The following is a 24,066-nucleotide window of genomic DNA, read 5'->3' as shown; positions in this document are numbered from 1 at the left end:
ACCAATCACAGAGCGCGTAGTTCGACTTGTCTCAACACATTGAAATAAACGTTGTGGTCGGGAGGGAAAGAGATGAAGTCGTTTTAACATTGATTTGTTTTTAATCTAAAGATAAGGAGAACCTATTGACGATGTCAGGAGTAGGATTGAATCTCAGAGTATCTTATAAACTCTGCCAAGGCGGTCGCAAATATATGGAAGACGTGTATTCAGTACATTTTGTGGAATCTGCTGACGGCGACACCGAGTTAGTGTTTATTGGAGTATTCGACGGTCATGGCGGGCGAGAAGCGGCTGAATTTGCTAAGAAACACCTCGTTCAGCAGATTATAAACCAAGATATATTTTGGTCGTCGGACGATAAACAGGTTTTAGAAGCGATTAAGATCGGTTTCGTCAGAACCCATGAACTGATGTGGAAGGAAGTCGGTAAGTGTGTGCATTTGAATTTTGAACGAGCAGCGCCATGTCTGGACTCCGCCTCATTCATTGCGCGCGCTACGTTTTGTTTGTAAACACTTGAACTGTAGTAATCTTAGGGAATCCACGTGGCTGCAATTTGTTAAGAGTTTTCAAAGGGGCACACTGTCCCATAAGCCTATGGGCTGACTAAGAAATGGAAGAATTATTTTGATGATTTCCAGAACAAGAAGCCAAGGGTATTGCGTTTTGGCTACCCTTGGCCTTGGCCCCACTAACCCATCAATTACAACTGTGACTTTTCTCTTAAATCAACAGGCCTACAGTTAAACTCAATAAACTGGGACTGGCTAAATTGGTCCAACTCCAAGGTAAGCAGTGCCTTGGAGTTAAGTAGGCCTATGGGAAAATACGTTTGCAAGTGTCAAAAGTCTAAGTTGGCAATGTCTGAGTAAGGCAAGGTTTACTGTAGGCCTGGCTAGGTTAAATAGGCCTAAATGTTTTAAGAGCAACAGACCTGTGCGATTGTGAAGAGTTAAGGCAGTCGATAGACTATATTCAGCTGTTACTGAGAAAATAGGTGGTGACCCAAACCCTCAACCTTACTAGCCATACGTGAAAAGTGACTTGAAATGCTATTTTTGCCTTTATCAGATGAAATAATTATTAAAATTTCATAATGACAGACAAATGGCCAAAGAATGGATCGGGTAAACGAAGCACTGCTGGGACAACATGTAGTATTGGAATTATTCGTAACAGCAAATTGTACGTTGGTCATGTTGGAGATTCAGCTATTGTCCTCGGCATGCAAGATGAAGGAAGTAAACCGTTCAAAGCATGGCAGCTGACCACTGTAAGTAGAATACGTCATGGAATAAGATTTAAGAAATGTAGTAAAATGTAGGTTCGTGTGAAATTTTATTCTACACCCATAGACTAAACAGGTGATCATTTGGGTATCACCTGGTACTTGTGAAATCTTGAGATAATAGTGATAGTAGTAGTAGTGTCAATGTCAAGTTTAAGTATCAAAATCTAATCCTAAATCAATAACCAACAAATCATGTATTGTAATACAATCTAATTCAATTTAAAGGACCACAAACCTGAAAGCCCAGAAGAAAAAACACGTATTGAGGCGATGGGTGGAAAGGTGGTTGAAGGAAAGACAGGCGTTCAACGTGTTGTGTGGAATAGACCAATAGCCGGCCACAAAGGGCCAGTTCGGCGTAGCACTCAGCTTGAAGAGGTTCCATTTCTAGCCGTAGCCCGATCATTAGGTAAATCTTCTATTCTATAGGGCTATAGAATCATCTTTGTAATTGCTGGAAATTACATGATTGAGCCCATGTTGTAAAATTGATTTCTTTCCCTTTGCAGGTGACTTGTGGAGTTATAATTTTGCTAATGGAGAATTTGCTGTATCCCCAGTACCAGATGTGTCCGTTCATCATCTCGATCCAGCAATTCATAAATGCCTCGTTTTTGGTAGCGATGGTCTGTGGAACGTAATGTCGCCATTTGAAGCTGTTACAATCGTACAAAACGTCGAAGAAAAGATTGAAGACAGAATCCTCAATGATCCCGTAAGTATTTCATCGAAATGATTCTTACTTAAACATCCAAAAGCTAAACCCATTTTGTGTGTTTTCTATTTCATGAATTTGATACTTGCATCATACTACAGTGTAATTTGTCTTTTTTCAGACGGTTGGCGTGAACTACTGGATAAATCCATCCGCTCGAATAGTAGATACAGCGATTCTACGCTGGCAATCGAGAAATTTACGTGCGGACAACACTACCGCAGTAGTCGTACTTTTGGACCCATATGGACCGCGACGAAGTGAATGTTTGTTTGCTCAGCGAATGATTAACATGAAGCTACTGAGAGAAAAGGGTAAAAGAGTAGCAGATGGCGTTCTCGACAGCAAACGTAAGACTAGTGCCCCGGCGATAGCGTCAACCGTCAAGTTTAAGGCTAGCGAACAGCCGGGCGTGTCGTGTACTGTTAAACGTGATATTCCTTCTACTCTGAACACACCTATATTAGACGGTAATGCGAACAATAATAGCGTACCCTCGCCTTCTAAACCCGCATCGCTTACCAGACAGAGTTGTGTACATCCGAAACTGTCGCCAAAATCCAGCCCGGAAATTGTGAACTCCGCGATTGTCGCCGATGGCGGGAATATATCGGCGAGTGCAGCATGTGCTGATACCTCAAATAACGTAGACTGCGGACGGTCTCTACGAGCGTCGAATGGTAGTAAATCAAATTTGAGTTTAAATTCCAAGGTGATTCACAATCAAATCAAATCGGCCGATTCGCCGTCGTCGGTAAATAAATCGTGCCAGTCGCGTTCACGAACGACTGATGAACCGGAGAACGATGACCAGGTCACCGGCATCAGCGACGCCGCCGGTAATCTGAGGCGTAAATCCGAACGATTGAATACCGCGACGAAACGGGTTCGCGCGACACGTACGAACAGCCACAAGAATAAATTGTCGACGCCGATAAGCACGGCGCGCAACGGCGGACATATGCGTTTACGACCGAGAAGCGCCGAGAAGAACGAAAATCAGAACTCGAGTCCAGCGCGTACTCGTACTCGTAGTAGTAATCCCGGCGTCAACCGTCAGTTTACTGCTTTAAAACGAAAACACGGCGATGAGCCGACCGAAACTCGCAGGAAACGTACTCGAGTCGTTTGAGAGGATTGTACGTACATTGCGTTTATAATATCGGTGCAATCAGCGGTCCAATCATTATACAATTGATATTATTTTGTGCATGACGTGTATATTTTTATTACGTAATGGTATGAATGCAATGTGTTATGTATGTACATATGTTTGAATGATATGAAATGTATTTATATAATTTATGTACAGTGTATTATTCTTAAGAAACAATTGTAGGAAATGTTAAAAGTTTTTATACGCCGACTTCAGATTAGTTCTTCTCATTGCTGCGTTATGATTATAGCCTTGACCTTTGTCGGCTCATACTACGTTTTAAAAATTGTAAAAATCTTATTAGTTTTACTTCACCCGGAAAATATTTGATGTCTTTGAATGGCTGACATGATTTTTATTGGTAAATGTTTTTAAAACTGAATTATAGAATTATTTTAGCGGTAATTTTTGAAATATTTTTACAGTATCCTTTTCATAGTTGTCGATAAACTCTCAATTCATGCAATTGATACCATTAAATTAGTGTGCTAGTTATTAACTTGGGTTGAATTATCAATCGCCTTTGAAATCATACAGCTGGTTTCCAGCCTTACTCGAAAAAGTAATTCCAATTTGATATTTAATCCATAGGATATTACTGGATTCTGTAATTATTATTTATTTAACAATGCCTGATTTATGAATGTTGCTCTATACTGTATTTAATTGAGATGCAATGAAATGAATAAATGTTGGCCTATGGATGAATTGATAATTTATTCACTTTAGTCATATACTGGTATGCAGGCTTGAATCAAAGCGCCATTCACAGTCTAGCTGCCCACAGCTTTGATATAACCTACCGGCAATTATCTCGATATTGAGATAATTGCTCGTAGATATAACCATCCTATTATCTAGTGTGTTTCTAATCTGCCTGGACTGTGGTCTCCGTCGCTCTACGATCCTAGTGTAACTAATCTGTGGTACAACAAACACTAAGGTTCTTGGTGAACCTGGATAGCAATGTCTAGTAGAGGATGCCTCGACTATTTATATGACCAGAAAGGATAATGATGGTATTGACAAAAATTCGTATAGTTTTTTTAAATGTTTGGTACTGATGATACCAAACTATATCACATGTTGTTTAAGGAATCTGCGTATCCCATAATCACATGTATCCATACGAATCCCCTCCCCGATATTCTGTGTGGATAGGACCTTGTATTTTCACCACTCGACTAATCGTTAGAGTTCATACCTTGCGTTCACTGTCCACTTACATGTGATCCTATGCCCCATTTATCCGGATATATACACCTAGCTGCAAGACAGAATTGGATGGGCAAGCTCGGAGTATCGAGTTGGGTGCGTCTAAATCCGAGAATGTGTATAATCAAAAATTCATGAAGATTAGTCTATATGAATTTTTGGTTTTTATAATCACAGGGGCTTGTATTTTGTAGTTTGGGGGTGAAAAGTAACAAAAGTAGTATAAAAAGATTCTTTTTATAACTTTGAGCTTAGCTACTATTCACCCCCAAAACTTCGACTACGAGCCCCTGTGATTATAAATACTTAAAAAAAATCGATGAGGTATAACCAGCACCGATTGTTTGTATTCCTTCTAAAGATATGGTTGATGAACAATGAAATTATTCAAAACAGCGGAATTATCTTAGTATACACATATTTATTGAATTAAGGATAATATCAATGATATGAATTACTTCACAAACATCAATTTGTCACGATACTTTTTGACATTCCATAGACACAAAAAAGCCAGTGGTTCATGGACACGTTTACATGTGGTTGTTTTAATACATACGTATTGATACGTGTATAAACTAACTTATGAAATGTTCATTGGGATAAATATGATCTACGGTACATGCATATATACAAATCTTGAAAATATGACCCCAAGGATTTAAGAATATTGAAGAGAAGGTTCATACAAATTCGGTCAAGTGATCGCGCATGAATTGTAAATTAATGATAGAATAACCCTAGAAGTAGCATCTCGAAGTAGCATATGCGTGAATATTCACTAAGAATTCTTCGGTAATTCAAAATAGGATATTGCGAAAACGTTAACAACGTAAATGTATGTATATATACACATTAGCAAATCTCTCACGTTAACACTATAATTGTAAGATTCCTCAAAGTGCGCCAAGATCTGTCAGTGAACCGGAACCTACAACAAATAAAGAAATCCTGTAAAAACCATGAATTTTTTTTCTGCAGAATAGAATCATGAACTCAATTTATAAACATACGTCTCAATGTTCCTCTCTGACTCCTGGGTTTAACATCGGCATAACCAATCTCGGACTGAGCCTTTTTCGTATCAAGTGGACCCTTTCCAGTCAAATCACCAGTCACTCTCAACACTCTACCGTTACCAATGGTCCCATAAGCTGATTCCGGGGGTCCATACCGACGCAGAGTACCACCGGCATACAAAGGCGCACTTTTCACGCTTCCAGGGTGCTTAAGGTGCAAGGCGTCAACGTCTATGTTGCCGCTTATGATATCTAAAATAAAAGGTTGAAATAAGCATAATTTTTCTACCATTGCAAATTTACACGGAGGCTTTCGGTGTTTTAATCTTAGGAGGAAATATACTAACGCGGCATATATTCCGACTGTGATTTTAAGATGACAGGATCTGAACGAAGAACCGAGTCGGGATAATGGCTCATTACTCCACCGTTCCAGTACACCCCTGATGCCTTATCAGGTGCGCCATAGATAACGCTACCGTAAACCTCTCTTTCATTGTCATCTTCCATGTAGATCGCTTCTACTCCCAGTGTGTTCAATTGTCGAACTTTCGGCAGGAACATACAGAACAAAATCAAAGTTGCGTTAATAAGTAAACCGAAGGCCATACAAGGATCTTTGAACTCGATACTTTCATTCAGAGAACCGACCAGTGTCCAAGCAATCCAAATAGGAATACTGAAACCTGCAGCCAAACCGATGAATATGCCTTCCCTGTGATTGGTGATAATTCCATGTGCTCTGACAGCAAGAATCGTGCAGACAAATATCAGAAACATGACATAAACGAACGACTTGATGTGATCGAGGAACTCGTGGTTGCAAACATTTTCACCGTTGTTCATTTTAAGACCAGGTGGGCTTAGAATGAGCCATTCAGAATCAATGACAATCTGCACACCCCAAGCAAAAGTCAGCATAAGGACTTGGTAGACACCCCGAAGATAACCGATATTGTGCGAGCTAAACACAATCATCAATTTAACCATGAGCACGGAAAAACAAAGGGCGTAACTCACCCCGACCCCAAATCTTTGCATCCCACATGTCGCCTTGGTTTGCTCGACTACAAACAAGAAGCACACGAGATAACACAAGAAAACCCCGAGAAGAAGAACCTGACCCAGCCATAATGTACGGAAAGTCTTTACCAATCTGGTACCAATCATTTTAGAAAGAATATAAATCTCGAAAAAGAGAACAATTAACATTCCCAAACCAGCCAGCACCATCAAAGGTATAACCCATTGCTTATCACGTAGACCAGGAAGCCCATTTCGTCCACTGATGTTGGTTGATGTATTCATCATAATTGTCGTTATCGTGTCGTTATAAGAATTGCCCTCAACATCACCTGAAAATAAAGGTTCCATTGAAGAATCCATCAATCACCAGACATATGAATACAAATTCTTTCCAATGAAGTTATGTTGCTCAACTTTGATAGTTATGAAACTTTAAAGTAATCAAATGAGCCCAAAGACAATTGTTAGCGTTTTATAATGAATTAAAAAGTTTGAAAAATATCAGAATTTACCATAAGATATCTCTATTTTCCTACCAGCGTACTGATGTTATTAGACGGCCATATTATGTGCCCAGCCCTAGTGACATATTCCAGTATCGTTCACAAAAATAGTATATCTGTACAATGCCAAAAATATCTAGTTTATTGTGGTAAAAATATTTAGGTTGAATGTGAATGCAGCAAGTTTCAAGAACTTGTTTGACGGGTTTCTTTTCATACGATATGGGAGGTGTCGTCGATACTCCTTGACTTAGATTCTACAGATTTATAGATAGATGTCACCCAAATCGCTTACCTTTTCAACTAAAGAAAATCTGTGACAAATATATTCAAATCAGTGACACTCAATCGTTCCAAAGCTAACAATTAAAATCAGTCAAAGATAATTAAAGTTATTATGCTATAGAGATCGAACGCTTTAAATTCTAATCATACATGATAAACATTTAACATCTGAAACCAATTTCATAAACATTTTGGACGTTCATCGTGTGGGGTTTTGTTTTTTGTTGGATCTACTTGAAGAAATGTTATCTCGTTCATAGAATCTTCCATAAAGTGCACTAGATAGTAACGGTTCTTTGATACCGTTCGGTCGACTTAGAATCCTTCCTTCTAGTTGTTCGTAATTAAATGACCACTCACCGGATGCAAATTTCACTCCGTTTGTATTCAAACTGGGAAACACGTATCGAGTGTTAAAAACTCCATGTAAATCAAAATGAGTAAAGATAGTTCGTGAATTTTCAACTGGGGATCCACAACTTTTAGCTTTATCGTTAGCGCATTTAACTACCGTACAAACCTGTAAGTAATAATTACCGTTCTTTGTGTGTAAACCATCAAATGCACCCAAAGCATATATTTCTCCAGCAACGCGAGATTTTATGGTGTAACTTAACTGGCAGCAAACACTATTGTGACAAATCGCCGTCGTGGCAGCCAAACTTTGCAACATGATCCAATGATATGGATCGGAACTGAGATTAGCTACGAATTTTACCGAAGATTGTAATTGAGGTAGCGATGGGGTAGCGTCGTTTCTAGCCATTGGTGGGACGGTGGGTTTATATGCTGGCACTTTGGCTACCAAAAGACGTCCTTGGTCCGAACTCATTTTGCGGTAATAGACTAACGGTCCATCAGGTGAGAATACCCCACTACCACTCATCTGTCTATCTGGTTGTTGTATATTTGCTGCCAATAAATTGACACGCATACGGATAGACCATGCGGATGCGAACTCGATAGCCGCCATCAGCGGCATTCCGTCGTTAAAAGCAGCCGGAAATATTATGTTTTCGGCGCCATGATCTTTTACCAATGAAATCGATGGCTCATGGAACAGTAGATCAAAACACGTCAATAATCCAAAAATTCCAAACGGAGTCTGGAATGTTACATGCTTCAGCAGTGGAGTATTATATTCTGGTTCAAAGTACAAATGATATTTGCGATACTTCGCGACCAGACAGCCATCAGGTGCATAAACTACATCGGTATTATACTGGTATTGGCCTTTCCTTGGACATTTTGGATCGTGATGAACATTACACGGCACTGCCTCCCCAACATTAGCTACAAGATATAGGCTGTTTTCTCGAGCCATATGGCTGAGCCTGTATTCCGAGTGAGCGGTTTCGTTCAGATTTTGGTCAAGATACGGACACCATGAGACATGATTAGGATCTGGAATTTCATCCAAATATGGTTTTGCCATGTAGAATCCGAATCCGCGTATACCATTTTCAGGGAACAATATAATATCTGCGCCCTACAACAAATGATAAAGAAATTATAGTAATAAAAACAATCTTTATGGGTGATGTATATGTATGTATGTATGTATGTATGTATGTATGTATGTATGTATGTATGTATGTATGTATGTATGTGATGTAGGTAGGTTAGGTAGGTAGGTAGGTAGGTAGGTAGGTAGGTAGGTAGGTAGGTAGGTAGGTAGGTAGGTAGGTAGCATACCTACATCACATACATACATACATACATACATACATACATACATACATACATACATACATACATACACGCATGCGCGCGCGCGCACGCGCGCACGCGCGCACGCGCGCACGCCCACACGCACACACGCACACACGCACACACGCACACACGCACACACGCACACACACACACACACACACACACACACATACATACATACATGCATATATATATTAAGGGTTAGGAATTATTTAAACATTGCGGCGCTTATAATATATGTGTCGTAATGTTTAAATAATTCCTAACCCTTAATACAGTAGATGCCTTCTGATATCACTACACTGGTCGGATACAGAGTTATAGAATTGATAATGAAATAGGCATCAAGTAACAGAGAGTCATACTGTTGAGCAATTACGAACCTCCTGTTTAGCAATCTTAGTCTGCTCTTCAAAAACCATCAGATTTGTATCAATAACATGCATCGCTTCCTGAAATGTTGGAGGTACATCGTTATCCGGCCACGAATATACGGCATGAGCATAAACGGCGGCCGTATACGGCATTCCTGCGTTTGAATAACTAAAGATACTAAAAATCTGTAGTAGTAAGAGCCACATTTTGCCTGTATATACGTAATAATACGAGGGTTTACCTATTGTCTAAAGGTTTTTTGGGTTAATCGTTGTGAACTGATAAAAACTGATTTATTGAATATGATTGGGTCACAGTAATTTTGCATGGTGAGTGATTTTCACCGGAAAATCTCGGGATCCGTCATCCTTTACAGCTCACGTGTGGTTTATAGTGAACTGCATAATTTATGATAAGGGCACTTTAGTCGAAGTATACAGAGGTGGAGCGGCAATCACACTAACGAAGTTAGCTGACTGAATCCATCATTCAGTATCCAGATGTACCTGGTCAAGGATACAGTAACAGGCGCTTATCCCCATGCAGACTCTTTGATATGGGAGGCATCGTCGACAATGAATTCAATTCCCATCTCTTTGCCTTCATATGAATAGTTTTTGTTTTGTTTCAAAAGAACGCTGCAATGTTTTGATATTTTTATAAAAAATGGACTTTTACAAGTGAAACCTAGAAATCTACAATGTCTATCTACAGAAGTAAAATAATAATCGGCTGTTTTATGGTTGTCTATTGGAGATTACGATTAGCAAATCCTGCTACGTACAAAGGTATGATATATTTCATAGAATCTGATTATATGTATAAATCTATCTGATTTCGCTAATTTTCATGATGCATTGAATGCGACAACGAAGTCGGTTCAATTTTATTGAAATTCTTTCGTAGAAAGAACGTGAATGTCCAACGACGGTTGCGCTACGCATTAACATCATGCGAACATGGCAAACTCTAATTGACCTTCCTTCGTTATCTTAGCATACTACGTGTAACTAGATTAATGATCATTGAACATATACGAAATTATGTCTTGAACATGATGCATGTTTGTGTAGCAGCAATTTATAGGGGCATTATACCAGGGATATCCTTTTGAGAAGTAGGGGCAATTCCCTGCTAAAAGTAAATCGGCAAAATATATTGTATAAAAGTATAGATAAACGGATTTTTTCATAACAGCAAAACAAATCACGAAGAAATAGCTTCGAAATCTATTTGCTCATTCTGTTTCAGATGTTCCCGATAACCAAGGTAGTAAATTCGTGCTAGCATTCATGCATAACCAGTACCTCTCCGCTCGACATGGTGATAAAAACTCTGAACTAATGATAACCACGTATTCCAACACGCCTGTCGATGTCACCATTTCTCTGCCATTACTTAATAGTGTCCATGACCAGAATATTGTCGTCGAACGCGGACAGGGTCAGTTAGTTTCACTTCACACGGATGTCCCATCCCGAGAAGGAACTGGTCTGTCGAGAAATGGTATGAAAACATTCTAGGAATTCTTAATTCTCGTTGAACTCATGAACACGTGAATCTGCGTTAAAGCTCTTGTTTGCGGCCAATCCAATTCGCATTTACAGCCAGAGAACAGCTAAAATTAGAAAACTCATTCGTAAATCAAAACAATCAAATGTCTCAATCTCGTGATCTTATCAATTTATTATTCATGAATTAAACTTACATCCAGTCTCCCCATATCTATGTGGCTTTAAATATTCCAGAGGAAACTAGCTTAGGGTGATTATTGAAATGTTTAAAAAACAATTCATTTGCGTAAACTATCGGAATCTTATTCGGCATTAATTATGAAATATCTTATGAATTTTTAAGGAATATTGGTATCTGCCACAGATACAATCGTTGTTTATGGCATAAACAAACAGTTTGGTTCGTCCGATGCTTTCCTTGGTTTACCCACTGATGTTATGGATACACGATATTTCGTCGCCTCCTACAAAGAAGGGACGGCTAAATCTGAAATGGTCATAGCAGCGATTGAAAATGCTACTACAGTTACGGTTATCATGCCTGTAATCATGGACGAATTAGGCCATCCAAAGATTTACATTCAATACAATAGGATGCAGTACAAAAGTGGCGAATCATTGACATTTAATTTGAACGCGTTCGAAACTTTTCAAATCCAGACTGATTTAGGTGACCTAACTGGCACGGAAATCATTTCCGATAAACCGATATCAGTGTTTTCCGGAGCGGAAAAAACATCGATCGAAGGCAATACGAGAGATCATCTTGTGGAGCAACTACCCCCGGTTAAAACATGGGGCAGATTGTTCATGACCGTGCCAATTAAAGAACGAAGTGTTGGCGATATTTTTCGTATAATTGGTAAGTCTCAAATCTATAATAACTCCGAACTTTGACTCTCATTTCAATAAGAAGCTTGACATGAATTAGGATTGTTTTGCAGCCAGTGAAAATAGCACCGTGGTTGAGATTTCCTTCAATGACACTACCAGTCAATCCTTCACAATAGATAAAGGAGGTTTCAAACAACTCAGTGTTGCATCTGAAACATACGCCAGCATTACAAGTTCGAAGCCAGTAATGGTGATCCAATATTCGAAGTCTCAAGGCGTCGACCAGCCCGATACTGATCCCTTCATGATCGTTATTCCACCTTCGTCGCAGTTTAGCCACACGTACACAGTGTCAACTGTAAAACCTGGTAACCAATTCAGTGGAAGTTTTCAGAATCACGTGAACCTGGTCATTGAAAGAAGATATAAAGATAAAATTGAAATGGACGGTGAGATACTGACCGGATTACCGTGGAAACCTATCGGTAAAACGATTTTTGTCGGGGCTCAGATTTTCATTTACGAAGGAACACATCATATTAGTCATGAAAATCCGATAGTTGTCATCGGTGCCATAATGTATGGCCATGCTCCATACGAATCGTATGGATATCCGGCTGGTATGCGATTGGCATATATCGGCACAGCTTGCGTTATTACCTTGACGGAATCGGGAGACGGTTTAGACAACGACTGTGACGAAAAAATCGACGAGGAATTGTATAATGGAATTGACGATGACGGCGATGGGTACATTGATGAAGATTTGGCATTTGGCAAATATTCATCAAGCTATTTCTATCCATCTACCGAATCATTCATATCGCCCTCTTCTTCCACTGTGTCGATATTTTTAACACCTGCAGCCATTTCATCATCGCGTTCATCTGATTCAATTATTTCAACCTCCTCGTACAAAGTATCTACATTATATACGCCTGATTTTTCAACATCACTTTCAGTATCTAGTGTAGGTCTTCCATCGACTACTTTATTATCTAATCTTGTAACTCTATTTTCCACACCATCTGCATTCATACAATTGAGTTCCACAAACTCGATATTAGCACCACCATTATTGTCAAGTATTACACCTGTCATCGTCGATGTCACATCCACTTCAAACTCAAATGTCTATCCAGCTACTGGGCTAGCTGCAACCAGTTCAACAAGATCAATCATGAGTTCAACGGGGGTAAGTACCACTACTATCCCTTTATCATCTCCGTTAAGCAGCAGCATTACAACAACATTTGAGACTAGTTCCACGACAGTTAGTTCAAAGCTGATCACTTCCATTTCATTGTCCAATAGTTTTGATTTATCATCAACTCCTGTTTTACCTGCACATTTCAATAGTTCGCCATTTGTTTTCAAAAAATCAGAGGACAACATCAGTGTCATCAGTTCATACAGCATATCGATGACTGATTTTTCTAATACCACAACTTCAGTGTATCACTCCTCGATACATAACATAGTTCTATCGTCATCTAAAAGTTCTTGGTTTTTTTCATCAATTCATTCTAATGTAGAATCAACATCGTTCATATTGTCTCTATTTTCCTTTCGATCTGAACATATGTCATTAGTTTCATCTTATATTTCAAGTTTTAATACACCTGCTCTATCATTTACAGATACACCAAACAGTCATTTCACCACTAGGATTATATCGAATAGTTCATTTTGGGTCAGTAATACCGGTATCTTATCTACCGATCTGAATTTTACATCGCATCGCAACGTATTTCACAGCTTCATACCATTTACGACCGATTCATTTCAATCTAGCCTTTTAACACCGTCACTTTCATCTTACACTCTTATCAAAACGTTAGAATCATCAGTTATTTCAATACCAATATCACCATCCAAAGTGATATCGTCAATGGACCGATCTATAGCTGATTATACCCCAATGCACACAGTGCTGGCCTCTATTACAAGTCAGTTATCATCTGAAACAGCTAGTTTTATTTCAGATATAGAATCTTCAGCGACGGAAACTATAACGCTGGAAGAAACTGGCACATTACTGTCAAGTCTACCCGTCCTATCTTCAGCATCTTTATCTCCACCTACATTACATTTTCCATCCACAAATGTAGTGAATATCAAATCATCACTTGTATTTGCTTCGCCGGCTAAATCTAGTTTACAACTCTACTCCTCACCCGATTCACTACCTGTATCACAGCTCACTTCATTATTGCCCATCAATTCATTTTCACCGTTGACTTCACTATTGGGGCCCACAAACACATTTAAAACTGTCAGCTCAATGTTTACACCACTGTCCACAATGTCATTTCATGAGATAGAATCCACACAACCCGACCCAACTGTAAGTTTGACATCCCCAACAACATCATCAACTGTATCATCAACAAATATAGCAACGCACAGGAAGGAAGAGGCTGCACCATTTATGCCGATGATTATGATAGGTTCGGTACTTTTTGGAATACCAATAGTTCTTCTTGTCATCTGTGTAGTGAAGGCACTAGTTTATTATAGATGCCGCAATCGAAATGTGAAAATTGTGCCGCAAAACGTAGAACCTTCGCTCAAGAAAAAACAAAAAGCTATTGTCACTAAATCACCAGCGAGTAAAATGACCTCGTATCAAATCCCAATGAATGGTGGAGTTGCAGCTGTGCCCCGATTTAAAGTTCCAACGAAATATTGTAAAACTAATTCGGAACCGCCTCGCAAACAAATAGTCATTGAAATGGATGATATGAATTTACCAGAGATGAGGCCTAATTCGCGATCAGAATCTTTATATTCGGATGGTTCGGCCGATACCTGTTTAACGGCGATGAGCAGTAATAGTATTCGTCGACCTAGTACAATCAGTATTCATGTACCACCGGATGGTTCTATGAGAAGATCATCTGAGATGACACCGATAGGTAATGCGTGGCTCGACGTTCCAACGATACCCAGATGGCGGTCCAGTTCAACCGGGGATATCAATGTAAAAGTAATGACCCTGAATATCGGTTCTGCACAATCCTCACCAGACATCGCTGATTAAACTAGGACTTCCGCAGTTTTAGTTCAGATACCGTATCACTATGGATCCGTATTCACTTATTATGACCATGTCTAAAATCTTACCACACAAAATTTGTCTTAGGACATATCACTGTCTTCCAACAATTTGTTCATAAAAAATGCTGAATTGGATAAATAAAAGTATGCAAATATCGACTGATAGATCTTCGTTGTCGCTATGTGGGTGAGAATTAATTGTCGTTTGATATTGAGAAATGTTGGCATAAGATGCATAATTGATTGTGGTAAACTATCAATTGCGTGTACACAGGAATAACTTTTATTCAAAGTACTGGTATACACTAATGACTCAATTGTTCTGACATCAAACCTCCTCTTTAAGATGCTGATGTCGGATAGAAGTCATGAAACCTTTCTGACACATATATACTTTTATAACAAGTAGATAGAAAATTACAGCAGTATCGAACTTGAACAGGCAAATCCTCGTCGTAGCCTTAACTGATAACTATTAATTGTTATTGCAAATAATAGCCTGGCTGTGAGGCGTTGATCAGTGGTTCGAAAACTAGTTTTTGAATTTAAATGGCAACGAGTGTACTATTTGAAAACACAGATTGACACCAGTCAAACAGGTTTTTGCATTACTGGTAGCGCGAAAAATGTCATTTCAATAAAATACATGCGAAGAACTATTTATGTTTATGAATTTGGAAAACTGGTTTGAGCCTGAAAGGAATTAGGTATGTCTACCTATTTTCAAACGATTGAAAGCTGTAAGTCGTTGATTGCCGCCATACTCTCCGACCCACCCAGTAATAACTATGTCCATCTAATACCAAAACAGGTAGGGGAAAATAATAGTTAGAGATGAATATAGATTACGATTAATTCTTAGTTTATAATGAACAATAGCAACACATGCACAACGTATACATAACTAATTTTCTTTGTAAATTGTTGTCATTAGTGAATATCAAAATGTTTTTTTTTAAGAATGGCGATGTTAGTGATTGTCTTGATGGTGACCTACGTCAGCCATGCTGTAATTGCAGCAGATACACTGGCGAGAGATACCTGTGATATATCGAAAAATCTGCTGACAATTCAACCAGACGCAAATGCTATGATAGCTGGTTTATTTGACTTGAGAACACCAGACGCAGGAGGCTTGGGTTGTGGAACCCCAAATCCAAGTAAGGAAATACTATCATAGCAATATCGGAAATGATATTCAGTGTATTCTTTCTGATTCTATTTCTATTAAAATCTCTACGAAAGATATTGATTAAAATGGTTAACATACGTGTGTTTATTTCAGTGGCCCTGCCTATTTACGAAGCAGTACTTTGGGCGTTGCAAAGGATTAATTTAGATAGTGGAAATATAAACAACGCACCTATACAAGACAGTTACATTCCTGGAATGAAAATCGGTAAGATGCATATATACTTAGATGATTATTGTAGAAATTGTATTGAATAATCTAAACAAGCGAAAAATTCTTCTTTAGGAATGAAAGTTTATGATACGTGTGGTCAGGCAAAACTCGGGGAGAGAGCTGTTTTAGATTTCATGCCAAATCTTTATTCTAATAAACGAAATTGTGCACTGAATAAAACTAGTCTGTTTTTAGGTAAGTTTATTTGATTAAATTTGATATGGATTAACTCTAGTATCTCACTCCTATGTTCCATATAATTGTCATTCATTTAGGTGTATTGGGCGCTACTGATAGTACAGTGACAAAATCTGTCGCTGAATTTTTGACCCAGCACAAAGTACCACAGATTTCCCCTTCAGCTACGCTCACGCCGCTCAGTGATAAAGAAACATACACACATTTCATGAGAACGGTACCACCGAATTCGGTTCAAGTGAAGGTTCGCAGAATGCAAAGGGAAAAATCAAATTTGAATTTCGTCCTCATTTGCAAATACTTTTAAATTCTGTGGCTTTCAATTAATACAATATTCCGTTGATTGTAAAAAGTCTTTATTTCATGTTAGGTAATGGTTGAAGTATTGAAGAAGCTTACCTGGCAATATGTTGCCTTGGTGTACACTTCAGATACATATGGAGAGGATGGGCGCCAGGAATTGATAAGACTGGCAGTTGAAGCAGGAATTTGTGTAAAAGTGGCTCTACCGGTCAAACCTTTTGAAAAAGATCCAAAAAATCTCAGAAATATATTTTCACAACTACTTAAAAGTGGAACAGTTGGAGTTGTGTATTTAGGCGGACACAACGCGGCTAAAGAGCTCATGATGATTGGTTCAAATGTAACCAACGCAGGTAAACTTCAATGGCTATTTTCTGATACTATTGGCACAAGTATAGAATTCGCCAAGATTACCACGTATAACAGAGGTTTCCTCTCAGTATCGCCGTCATCACGGAGAACACCAGAATTCCAAGCTCACTGGATTGGACTAGATGAAAATGATCCGCCTCCCGATAATCCGTGGTACAAGGACTGGTACATGAGTTCCCACAACTGCAAACTCGCAGAAGTCACATACGCTCCATACGCGTCTTTGCCTTCGTGCAAGAGTCAGAGGGAGCCCGAGAAGCGACAGGAGTATGTCCAGAACCAGTTTGTATTACCAGCAATCGACGCAGTTTATACATTTGCCAGGGGACTCAGGGATGCTCGTAAAGCCAAGTGCAACAACACACGAGGAGTTTGTCAAGCTTTAGCAGATATGACCACATCAGAATTTTACCAGAAATATCTAAGAAAGGTTGATATTACATACGGGAATCCGGAAAGAATTTTTAGCTGGTCATCCTATCTTGAAGTGCCTTACGGGTTCGCTAAGACTACGAAATTTGACAATAACGGTGATATTACAGATCCCATCTACGATGTTTGGAATTATAGAAGAAACGGTAACTTTGGCAGAGATCTCATTGAAAGGGCAAGTAGAAAAATATCAAACCTTCATCCCGTCAGACTTACATTATTTCATTTTTTATTGCCACTCAAATTAACTTTGAAATTTGTTTACAGGTCGGTTATTACATCAACAATGCATTGACTTTGGACATGAAAAATATATCGATGTACAACGGACAACGTACCACCGTTCTCAACAACTTACCGCCATCGCCGTGTCCATTAACTGGGTGTGGTATCTGTCTCATCTTACAAGGGAGAACTCGTTTTCTGATTATACCAGGTGATATTATCGTCAATGGTATATTTTCTGTACACCGAGGCTCTGGTGGTCAAGCGTGCTCAGCTGTCATGAAAAATGGAGCCCAACTGATAGAAGCATTCGCATACGCCATTGATAAAATGTCCGGATTTTTACAAGGTGAAATCAAAGTCGGAGCTTTGGGGATTGATGACTGTAACAGTAACACCATAGCACGTGGGTTAGTAACAAGCTTCCACAACCACATGCTAAACATCAAAGATAATTCCGGCTTTGCAGTTGAACCTAGTAACGTATTTTCCTATACTGCCGCGCACAGTAGCCAAACCACGATTTCAATTGCTGATATGCTTACTCAATTACGAATGACACAGGTCGGTTATAGAGCTACAAGTACGGCTTTATCAGATAAGAACAGATTCCCTTATTTCCTACGAACTGTACCCTCGGACACGAAGCAGGCGATGGCTATCGTAAAAACATTAAAAGAACAAGGCTGGTCATACGTACAGACTATACAAGCTCCAACAACGTATGGCAGAGACGGAATTGATGCTTTCATAAAAACGGCTGAGCAAAATGGAATATGCGTCACAGCCACATATGAGCTCGCTAGAGATGGTAATTGTGACCAGGTTATCCAAAAAGTGGGACTTCGAGCTGATGCTCGAGTGGTGATTGTGTATGCCGAAGCTGTAGAATACCGTTGTCTGTTAGAGGCTATTAAAAATCAGAGAATTGCAGGGAAAATCTTACTATTCGGAAGTGTTACTTGGGGAACGTCAATGAGTATCGTTGAAGGATATGAGGACATCGCTGTGGGGACGTTTTCATTGAGTTTAAAAACCCCGTTCCTTACTGACTTTATCAAATATCTGCGTAGTTTGGATGTTGATACTTACAGGAGAAATCCCTGGTTCAAAGAATGGTACGAAAGCATGTTTGGCTGTTATATTTCCGCCCAAAGTCAGGGTATATATTCAACATCGTGCAACATTACTAGAAAAATCCCAGATTCTTCGCTGTTTGGAAAGAAGCAAGATCCATTTGCCTTATACGTGATAGATGCTGTTTATGCTATTGTAAAGGGAATTGATGCAACCTTAAGGTCGTTGTGTGGAAATGACTACACGACAGTCTGTCCTGCTTTCAAAGCCGAAAACGGGAGATCCAGCGTCTTATTAGAAAATATCACGAAAGCGGAGTTTGTCGACGAATCTGGAAAAGTTTTTAGGTTCACTGACGGCGAAGGAGTTGGCGAATATGAAATCAATAACTATCAAGGACGAACCACAGGATATCGTCAGGTTGGTACACGGATGTACAGCTATTGTTTTCTCCAGTAAAAGTCTTTTGATATCAATAGATACTTATATATGCGTATTTTGTTTTATTTTAGCTTGGTGATTATGTTTATAAAACAGACCAATTAACTCTAGATACTTTGAACGTCAAGTACTATATGGATCAGCCAACCGTCTCTCGTTGTACAGGGGGCGCCGCCTGTTCCATTTGCCTTACACGAATTAAGACGAAATTTCTGTACGTACCTGGAGAACTTTTGATTGGAGCTCTTTTCAACATACACTGGACCGGGAGCAGTGCCTATACATGTGGCAAAATGAAGGATTTTAATGGTTTCCAATTTTCTGAAGCTTTCGCCCATGCCATTGATAAAATAAACAGTGGTACTGCTGGAATCGAATTGAATGGTGTACTTCTAGGTGGAGTCGGTCTGGATGATTGTTCTAGTGATTATCTGTCGACAAATTTAGTTTCTAGTGTGCATTCCGGCTCGCTGAAGTTGAAAAAAGATGGAAAGGTGATCGACTATAAGAACATTCACACATGGCTTACTTATGGTAGTTACAAATCGTTGAAGGTCAACGCAATCCTATCACGTCTCAATATCCCACAGGTGAGCCCGAGTGCCACAAGTGAGGAACTGCAAAATGAACGAGTCTATCCGACATTTTACCGTACTGTACCACCTGACAGCGTACAGGCGATGGCGATGGCGGAGTTTGTTAAATCTATGGGTTGGAAATGTGCCCAAATTGTATATGCACCCAACGTTTATGGTCTTTCTGGGGCCGTTGAATTTCAAAAAGCAGCAAAAGCGCTACAGCTCTGCCTGTCCAGCTGTTACGCCCTTGAGAGTGGTGATGGAAGTTATGATCAAATCGTAGCCAAACTCTTAACATCATCAACTAAAATTGTAATCGTCTTTGCTAACGCGGATCAATATGTTGGCCGCTTTTTGGATGCAAAAGCGAAAAATTCTAATGGAAAGAATTTGGTTCTCATCGGCAGTGAATCCTGGGGCCAACTAAAAAGTATTACTGCCGCTGGGAGAGCTGCAGCTGCGGAAAATGCGTTTACTATCAAAATAGAGTCCCCAGTGGTGGCTGAATTCAATACTTATCTTCAAAAAAAGTTTTTAGGATCGAATAAAAGAAACCCCTGGTTCGATGAATATTACCAGATGATGTTCAATTGTGTCGTCGGGAAAAACTGTACAAGCAACACAGCTATAACAAGCAATGCGAAATATGAGCAAGAAAACTTTGTCGTTAGTACAATAGATGCCGTGTACGCCACAGCGCAAGCCATTAATCTAACACTGAAGGATCTTTGCGGGAACCAATCTGTCGGTAAGAATTAATAGTAACATTGTAGCTCAGAACTATACATTATCTCTACGCTTTCAAATAATCACGCAATATTTTCGTAATTTAAGGAATTTGCCCCCAGTTTATCGGTAGTCCAGATGTCAATACAAAGATTCTTGAAAATCTAGCTAAAGTCGATTTCATCTCGGTCACGAACAAGAGTTTTACGTTTGATGCAAGATCTGGGAAGATGGGATATGATATCAGTCGTGTAGTAAGTGGCAGATACTCTAAGGTAAGTACTGTATGTAATTTTTGGCCATTGCTGTTATCAATTGTTCGATTTACTGAACTTAGTTTTCATTCTGCATATGTATAGGTTGCGGAGTATATTGACAGAAAAGTCAAATTCACCGATCCGGCTGTGGTGAACTTGTATAAAAGTTACCCATCCTTATGTGCTCCTTGTATAGCATGTAAACTAACTCAAGACGACAAAGACGATGAAAAGTTCACCTTCTACCCTGGTGATCTTCTAATTGCAGGTAACAGTATAGCTTTATAGATTACGCCTCCAAATCGTTTCGTAATTGAAAACATCGAAATACTTTGAAATTTTCAGGGGTGTTTGATGTAAGTAAACCAGGCCCAGACCCGTTTTCCTGTGGAAAAGTTAACCCTAAAAATGGCTTTCTGCTTACGGAGGCGTTTAATTTCGCATTAGAGAAAATACAGAGGAGAGAAGGCATCTTCGCCGGAAAATTGCCAGGTGTCAATCTGGGTGGTATTTCAGTGGATTCATGTCAAAGCGCCATTCGCGGGGGAAATCTGGTGGCGGATCTCAATGCTGGTGTGATAACATTACGCGAAGGTCGTACAACAATTGTACCATCGAAGATATTGGCATATGTAGCTGGACTGACCACTTTGGCCAGTGAAGAAATAGCAAAGGTTCTCAACGTCATGAATATTCCACACATAAGTTATGGTGCTTCCGGGCTTACTTTGGCTGAAAAGAAAAATTATCCGTATTTCCTACGAACTGTTCCAGCAGACGATAAACTCGCCAGAGGAATCGTTAGTTTCTTGAAATACTGGAATTTTGAACATGTACAAGTAGTTGCGTCTCATGGACTCTACGCCGAGGCAGCATCTGATGAAGTCATCCGACTGGCGAGGAAGAACGGCATATGCATTGAAAAGAAAATCGAGTTCGAAGATCAAAATGGAACGGCCACAGAGGCTGGGGCAAATAACGTGATCGCAGTAATGAAGAAGGATCTACACGCATCAGTCATCATTACCATCTTAGAGATGGATTTTCTGAAAACATTCCTAAAGGCAGTCGACAAAGACCCGGTTGCAAACAGCAAATTCTTCTATATTGGTTCTGAGAGTTGGGGAAATGATGATAGCATTTTAAAGTCGGGACTTAAATCGACATTACTGGATAGAGTGGTGACCTTTGACTTAGAAACAGCTGATATTCCAGAATTTGACCGATATTTAGACAAGAAATATCCATCTAATTATAACAGAAATCCGTGGTTCCGCTCTTACTACCAGTATGTTTTCAATTGCACCTTACCCGGAAACGTTCAGAGTTATAAAAAAACGTGCGGCAGTAGCTCGATGTCGATACCTCGCAATACCCAGGTATATAAGCAAGATCCTCTCACTCTGTACGTCATAAACGCTGTCTACTCAATTGCTTTGGCACTTGATGGAACATTGAAAAAAATTTGTGGTAATGACTACATTGGAGTTTGCGAAGATTTCCGTCAGTCTGGCGAAAGACGTCTGGAATTGTTCAATCAAAGTTTATACGTGAATTATACAGATTACACCTTTCAACCATTTTACTACGAGGATAATGGTCAGAGCAGCCGGGGTTATCATGTTTATGCTTTTAAGAAGGACTTTGCCAATGCCAAACAATACTATAACGTGAGTGTTAGGTTCAAGTTATCATTGAGTATCGTTATTGAATGATCCTTTCAATCTAATAGAATCAAAAGCAATTTTTTCAAAAGCTAGCAATCTTTTGTTGTAGGTTGGAAGTTATAACGACACCCACTATTTGAAACTCGATATTACTTACAACCCAAATTGGTATGCTAATTGCAGTGTTCCAGCAGGGGCATGCGACAAATGCCCAAGAGTTGGTCCTCGCCTGTCCAGATATATGCAGTGGAAATCTCAGAGAGATGTAAGTCTAGTTGGCTTCTTCAACGTCCATGAAAGCGGAAATAACTACTTGAAATGTGGACCGATGAGAGTGACGTACGGATTCCAAGGAATGTTGGCCTTCTTCTACGCTATCGACATCATCAACAAAAACTACATCAGTCGTTTCCAGTCGACGATTAAAGTAGCTGGCCTAGCTATCGATGAATGCATGAGTGAGGATAGACTAAGACAGGACTTGTTCACATATCTAGATGGACGTGGCTTGTGCCATTACGCCCCATATACGGAACTTATAAGACCTTGGACTGCGGTAGCTTACTTGACTATGACATCATCAGAAAGTATCATTGCAGGCAAATATTTCACGGATCGAAAACTAGTTCAGATAAGTCCAATTGCTACATCAACGACACTGAGCAATAAAAAGAAATTCCCATATTTCTTGAGAATTTCACCCCCTGATAATCTCCAAGCAGAGGCTATTGCCAGCATATTGAGGCTTTATGACTGGGGATTGTTTATGGGTATAAACACCGACAATGATTATGGTAATGGTGGTATGGACGCTCTGAGGGATATTGCCAATAAACCGAATTCCACTCTGTGCTTTGGAAAAAGGAAAATTCTACCTTTATCGGCAACGCTTGATGATGCTAAAGATGCGCTCAGAAGTCTAGACTCACTCACTCATGCTAAAGTAGTTGTTCTGTTCACTTCCGTTCATCAGAACCGATTGATTCTCCAGGCTTGCCGGGAACTTAACTTATTCGGTAGGTTTGTGTGGATTGGATCTGATTCGTGGTCTACCGATTACAACATCATACGTGGACTCGAGGAAATTGCCAGGGGTGCTATCACATTGCAGGTTCATTCACACGTGGTTAATGGGTTTATCAGTTGGCTAAGGGAATTAACATTTACAAATCGGAAAGGAATACCAACTGATTGGTTTGAAGAATATTGGCAGCATATCCACAAATGTCGACTTGAGAACAGTATCGTAGTTCAACGGCAGTACAATAGAGCATGTACTAGAAACGAAAGCATGAAAAATGTCTCGATAGGCGAGGATCCTAGGACATTACGATTAATCATTGCTACTTTTATGGCAGCGAAAGGAGTGACGAATATTCCTGAGTGCTTAGGGCTAGAGGCTGATTATTGTTTGTGGCGGGTTAAAAGAGAAATTAAACATGCTTTGATCTACAACAGCATCAACTATGCCCAGTGGCAAGTATTGCCGGATGACCTGAAATCAGAATCATTCAATTTCCGATTTACCGAAGATGGGCATGGGGATATTGGCTATGTCGTGAACAATCTGCGATATGAACCAACGACTAATACACATAAATACATTCCTGTAAGTATTCGAAATCTATTTATCACGGATATCCTGCAAAACAATACTTTAATAAATACAACTTACT

At 39.5% G+C, this 24,066-nt stretch overlaps 4 protein-coding genes across 5 annotated transcripts in view; 2 read left to right on the top strand and 2 right to left on the bottom strand.

Moving 5' to 3' along the window:
• The first annotated feature begins 47 nt into the window (after positions 1-47).
• On the top strand, positions 48-3,873 carry LOC141899213 (uncharacterized). Its single transcript, XM_074785384.1, has 5 exons — positions 48-429; positions 1,107-1,276; positions 1,520-1,703; positions 1,804-2,009; positions 2,131-3,873. The coding sequence occupies exons 1-5, from the start codon at positions 132-134 to the stop codon at positions 3,139-3,141; spliced, it is 1,869 nt and encodes a 622-aa protein (XP_074641485.1). The 5' UTR covers positions 48-131; the 3' UTR covers positions 3,142-3,873.
• Positions 3,874-4,796: 923 nt separating this feature from the next.
• LOC141899649 (metabotropic glutamate receptor-like) lies at positions 4,797-7,026 on the bottom strand. The gene is made up of 4 exons (XM_074786073.1): positions 6,938-7,026; positions 5,747-6,754; positions 5,394-5,651; positions 4,797-5,311 (listed from the first exon to the last, which is right to left on the bottom strand). The coding sequence occupies exons 2-4, from the start codon at positions 6,708-6,710 to the stop codon at positions 5,277-5,279; spliced, it is 1,257 nt and encodes a 418-aa protein (XP_074642174.1). The 5' UTR covers positions 6,711-6,754; positions 6,938-7,026; the 3' UTR covers positions 4,797-5,276.
• Positions 7,027-7,079: 53 nt separating this feature from the next.
• Positions 7,080-24,066, bottom strand: part of LOC141898801 (pantetheinase-like) — a 27,977-nt gene continuing 10,990 nt past the window's right edge. The window contains exons 1-4 of one of the 2 annotated variants that reach the window (XM_074784906.1): positions 19,385-19,526; positions 10,609-10,919; positions 9,310-9,378; positions 7,080-8,702 (exon numbers count right to left, since the gene is read on the bottom strand). In XM_074784906.1, the coding sequence (XP_074641007.1) occupies positions 7,413-8,702; positions 9,310-9,378; positions 10,609-10,623 (1,374 nt within the window). In that variant the 5' untranslated portion in view covers positions 10,624-10,919; positions 19,385-19,526 and the 3' untranslated portion in view covers positions 7,080-7,412. Of the gene's footprint in view, positions 8,703-9,309; positions 9,379-10,608; positions 10,920-19,384; positions 19,527-24,066 lie in introns of those variants that run through there. The other variant, XM_074784907.1, reaches the window with a different exon arrangement.
• Positions 15,511-24,066, top strand: part of LOC141898799 (uncharacterized) — a 10,016-nt gene continuing 1,460 nt past the window's right edge. The window contains exons 1-12 of the mRNA XM_074784903.1: positions 15,511-15,520; positions 15,670-15,869; positions 15,995-16,108; positions 16,187-16,309; positions 16,390-16,556; positions 16,683-17,594; positions 17,687-19,141; positions 19,234-20,488; positions 20,575-20,741; positions 20,826-20,991; positions 21,069-22,393; positions 22,500-23,999. Of these exons, the coding sequence (XP_074641004.1) occupies positions 15,671-15,869; positions 15,995-16,108; positions 16,187-16,309; positions 16,390-16,556; positions 16,683-17,594; positions 17,687-19,141; positions 19,234-20,488; positions 20,575-20,741; positions 20,826-20,991; positions 21,069-22,393; positions 22,500-23,999 (7,383 nt within the window). The 5' untranslated portion in view covers positions 15,511-15,520; position 15,670. The remainder of the gene's footprint in view (positions 15,521-15,669; positions 15,870-15,994; positions 16,109-16,186; positions 16,310-16,389; positions 16,557-16,682; positions 17,595-17,686; positions 19,142-19,233; positions 20,489-20,574; positions 20,742-20,825; positions 20,992-21,068; positions 22,394-22,499; positions 24,000-24,066) is intronic.

Source organism: Tubulanus polymorphus, chromosome 2 (genome assembly GCF_964204645.1).
Source record: "Tubulanus polymorphus chromosome 2, tnTubPoly1.2, whole genome shotgun sequence".
Taxonomy (NCBI): domain Eukaryota; kingdom Metazoa; phylum Nemertea; class Palaeonemertea; order Tubulaniformes; family Tubulanidae; genus Tubulanus; species Tubulanus polymorphus.
The sequence above is the reverse complement of the archived record's forward strand: the minus strand, read 5'-3'. Positions and strand labels throughout refer to the sequence as shown.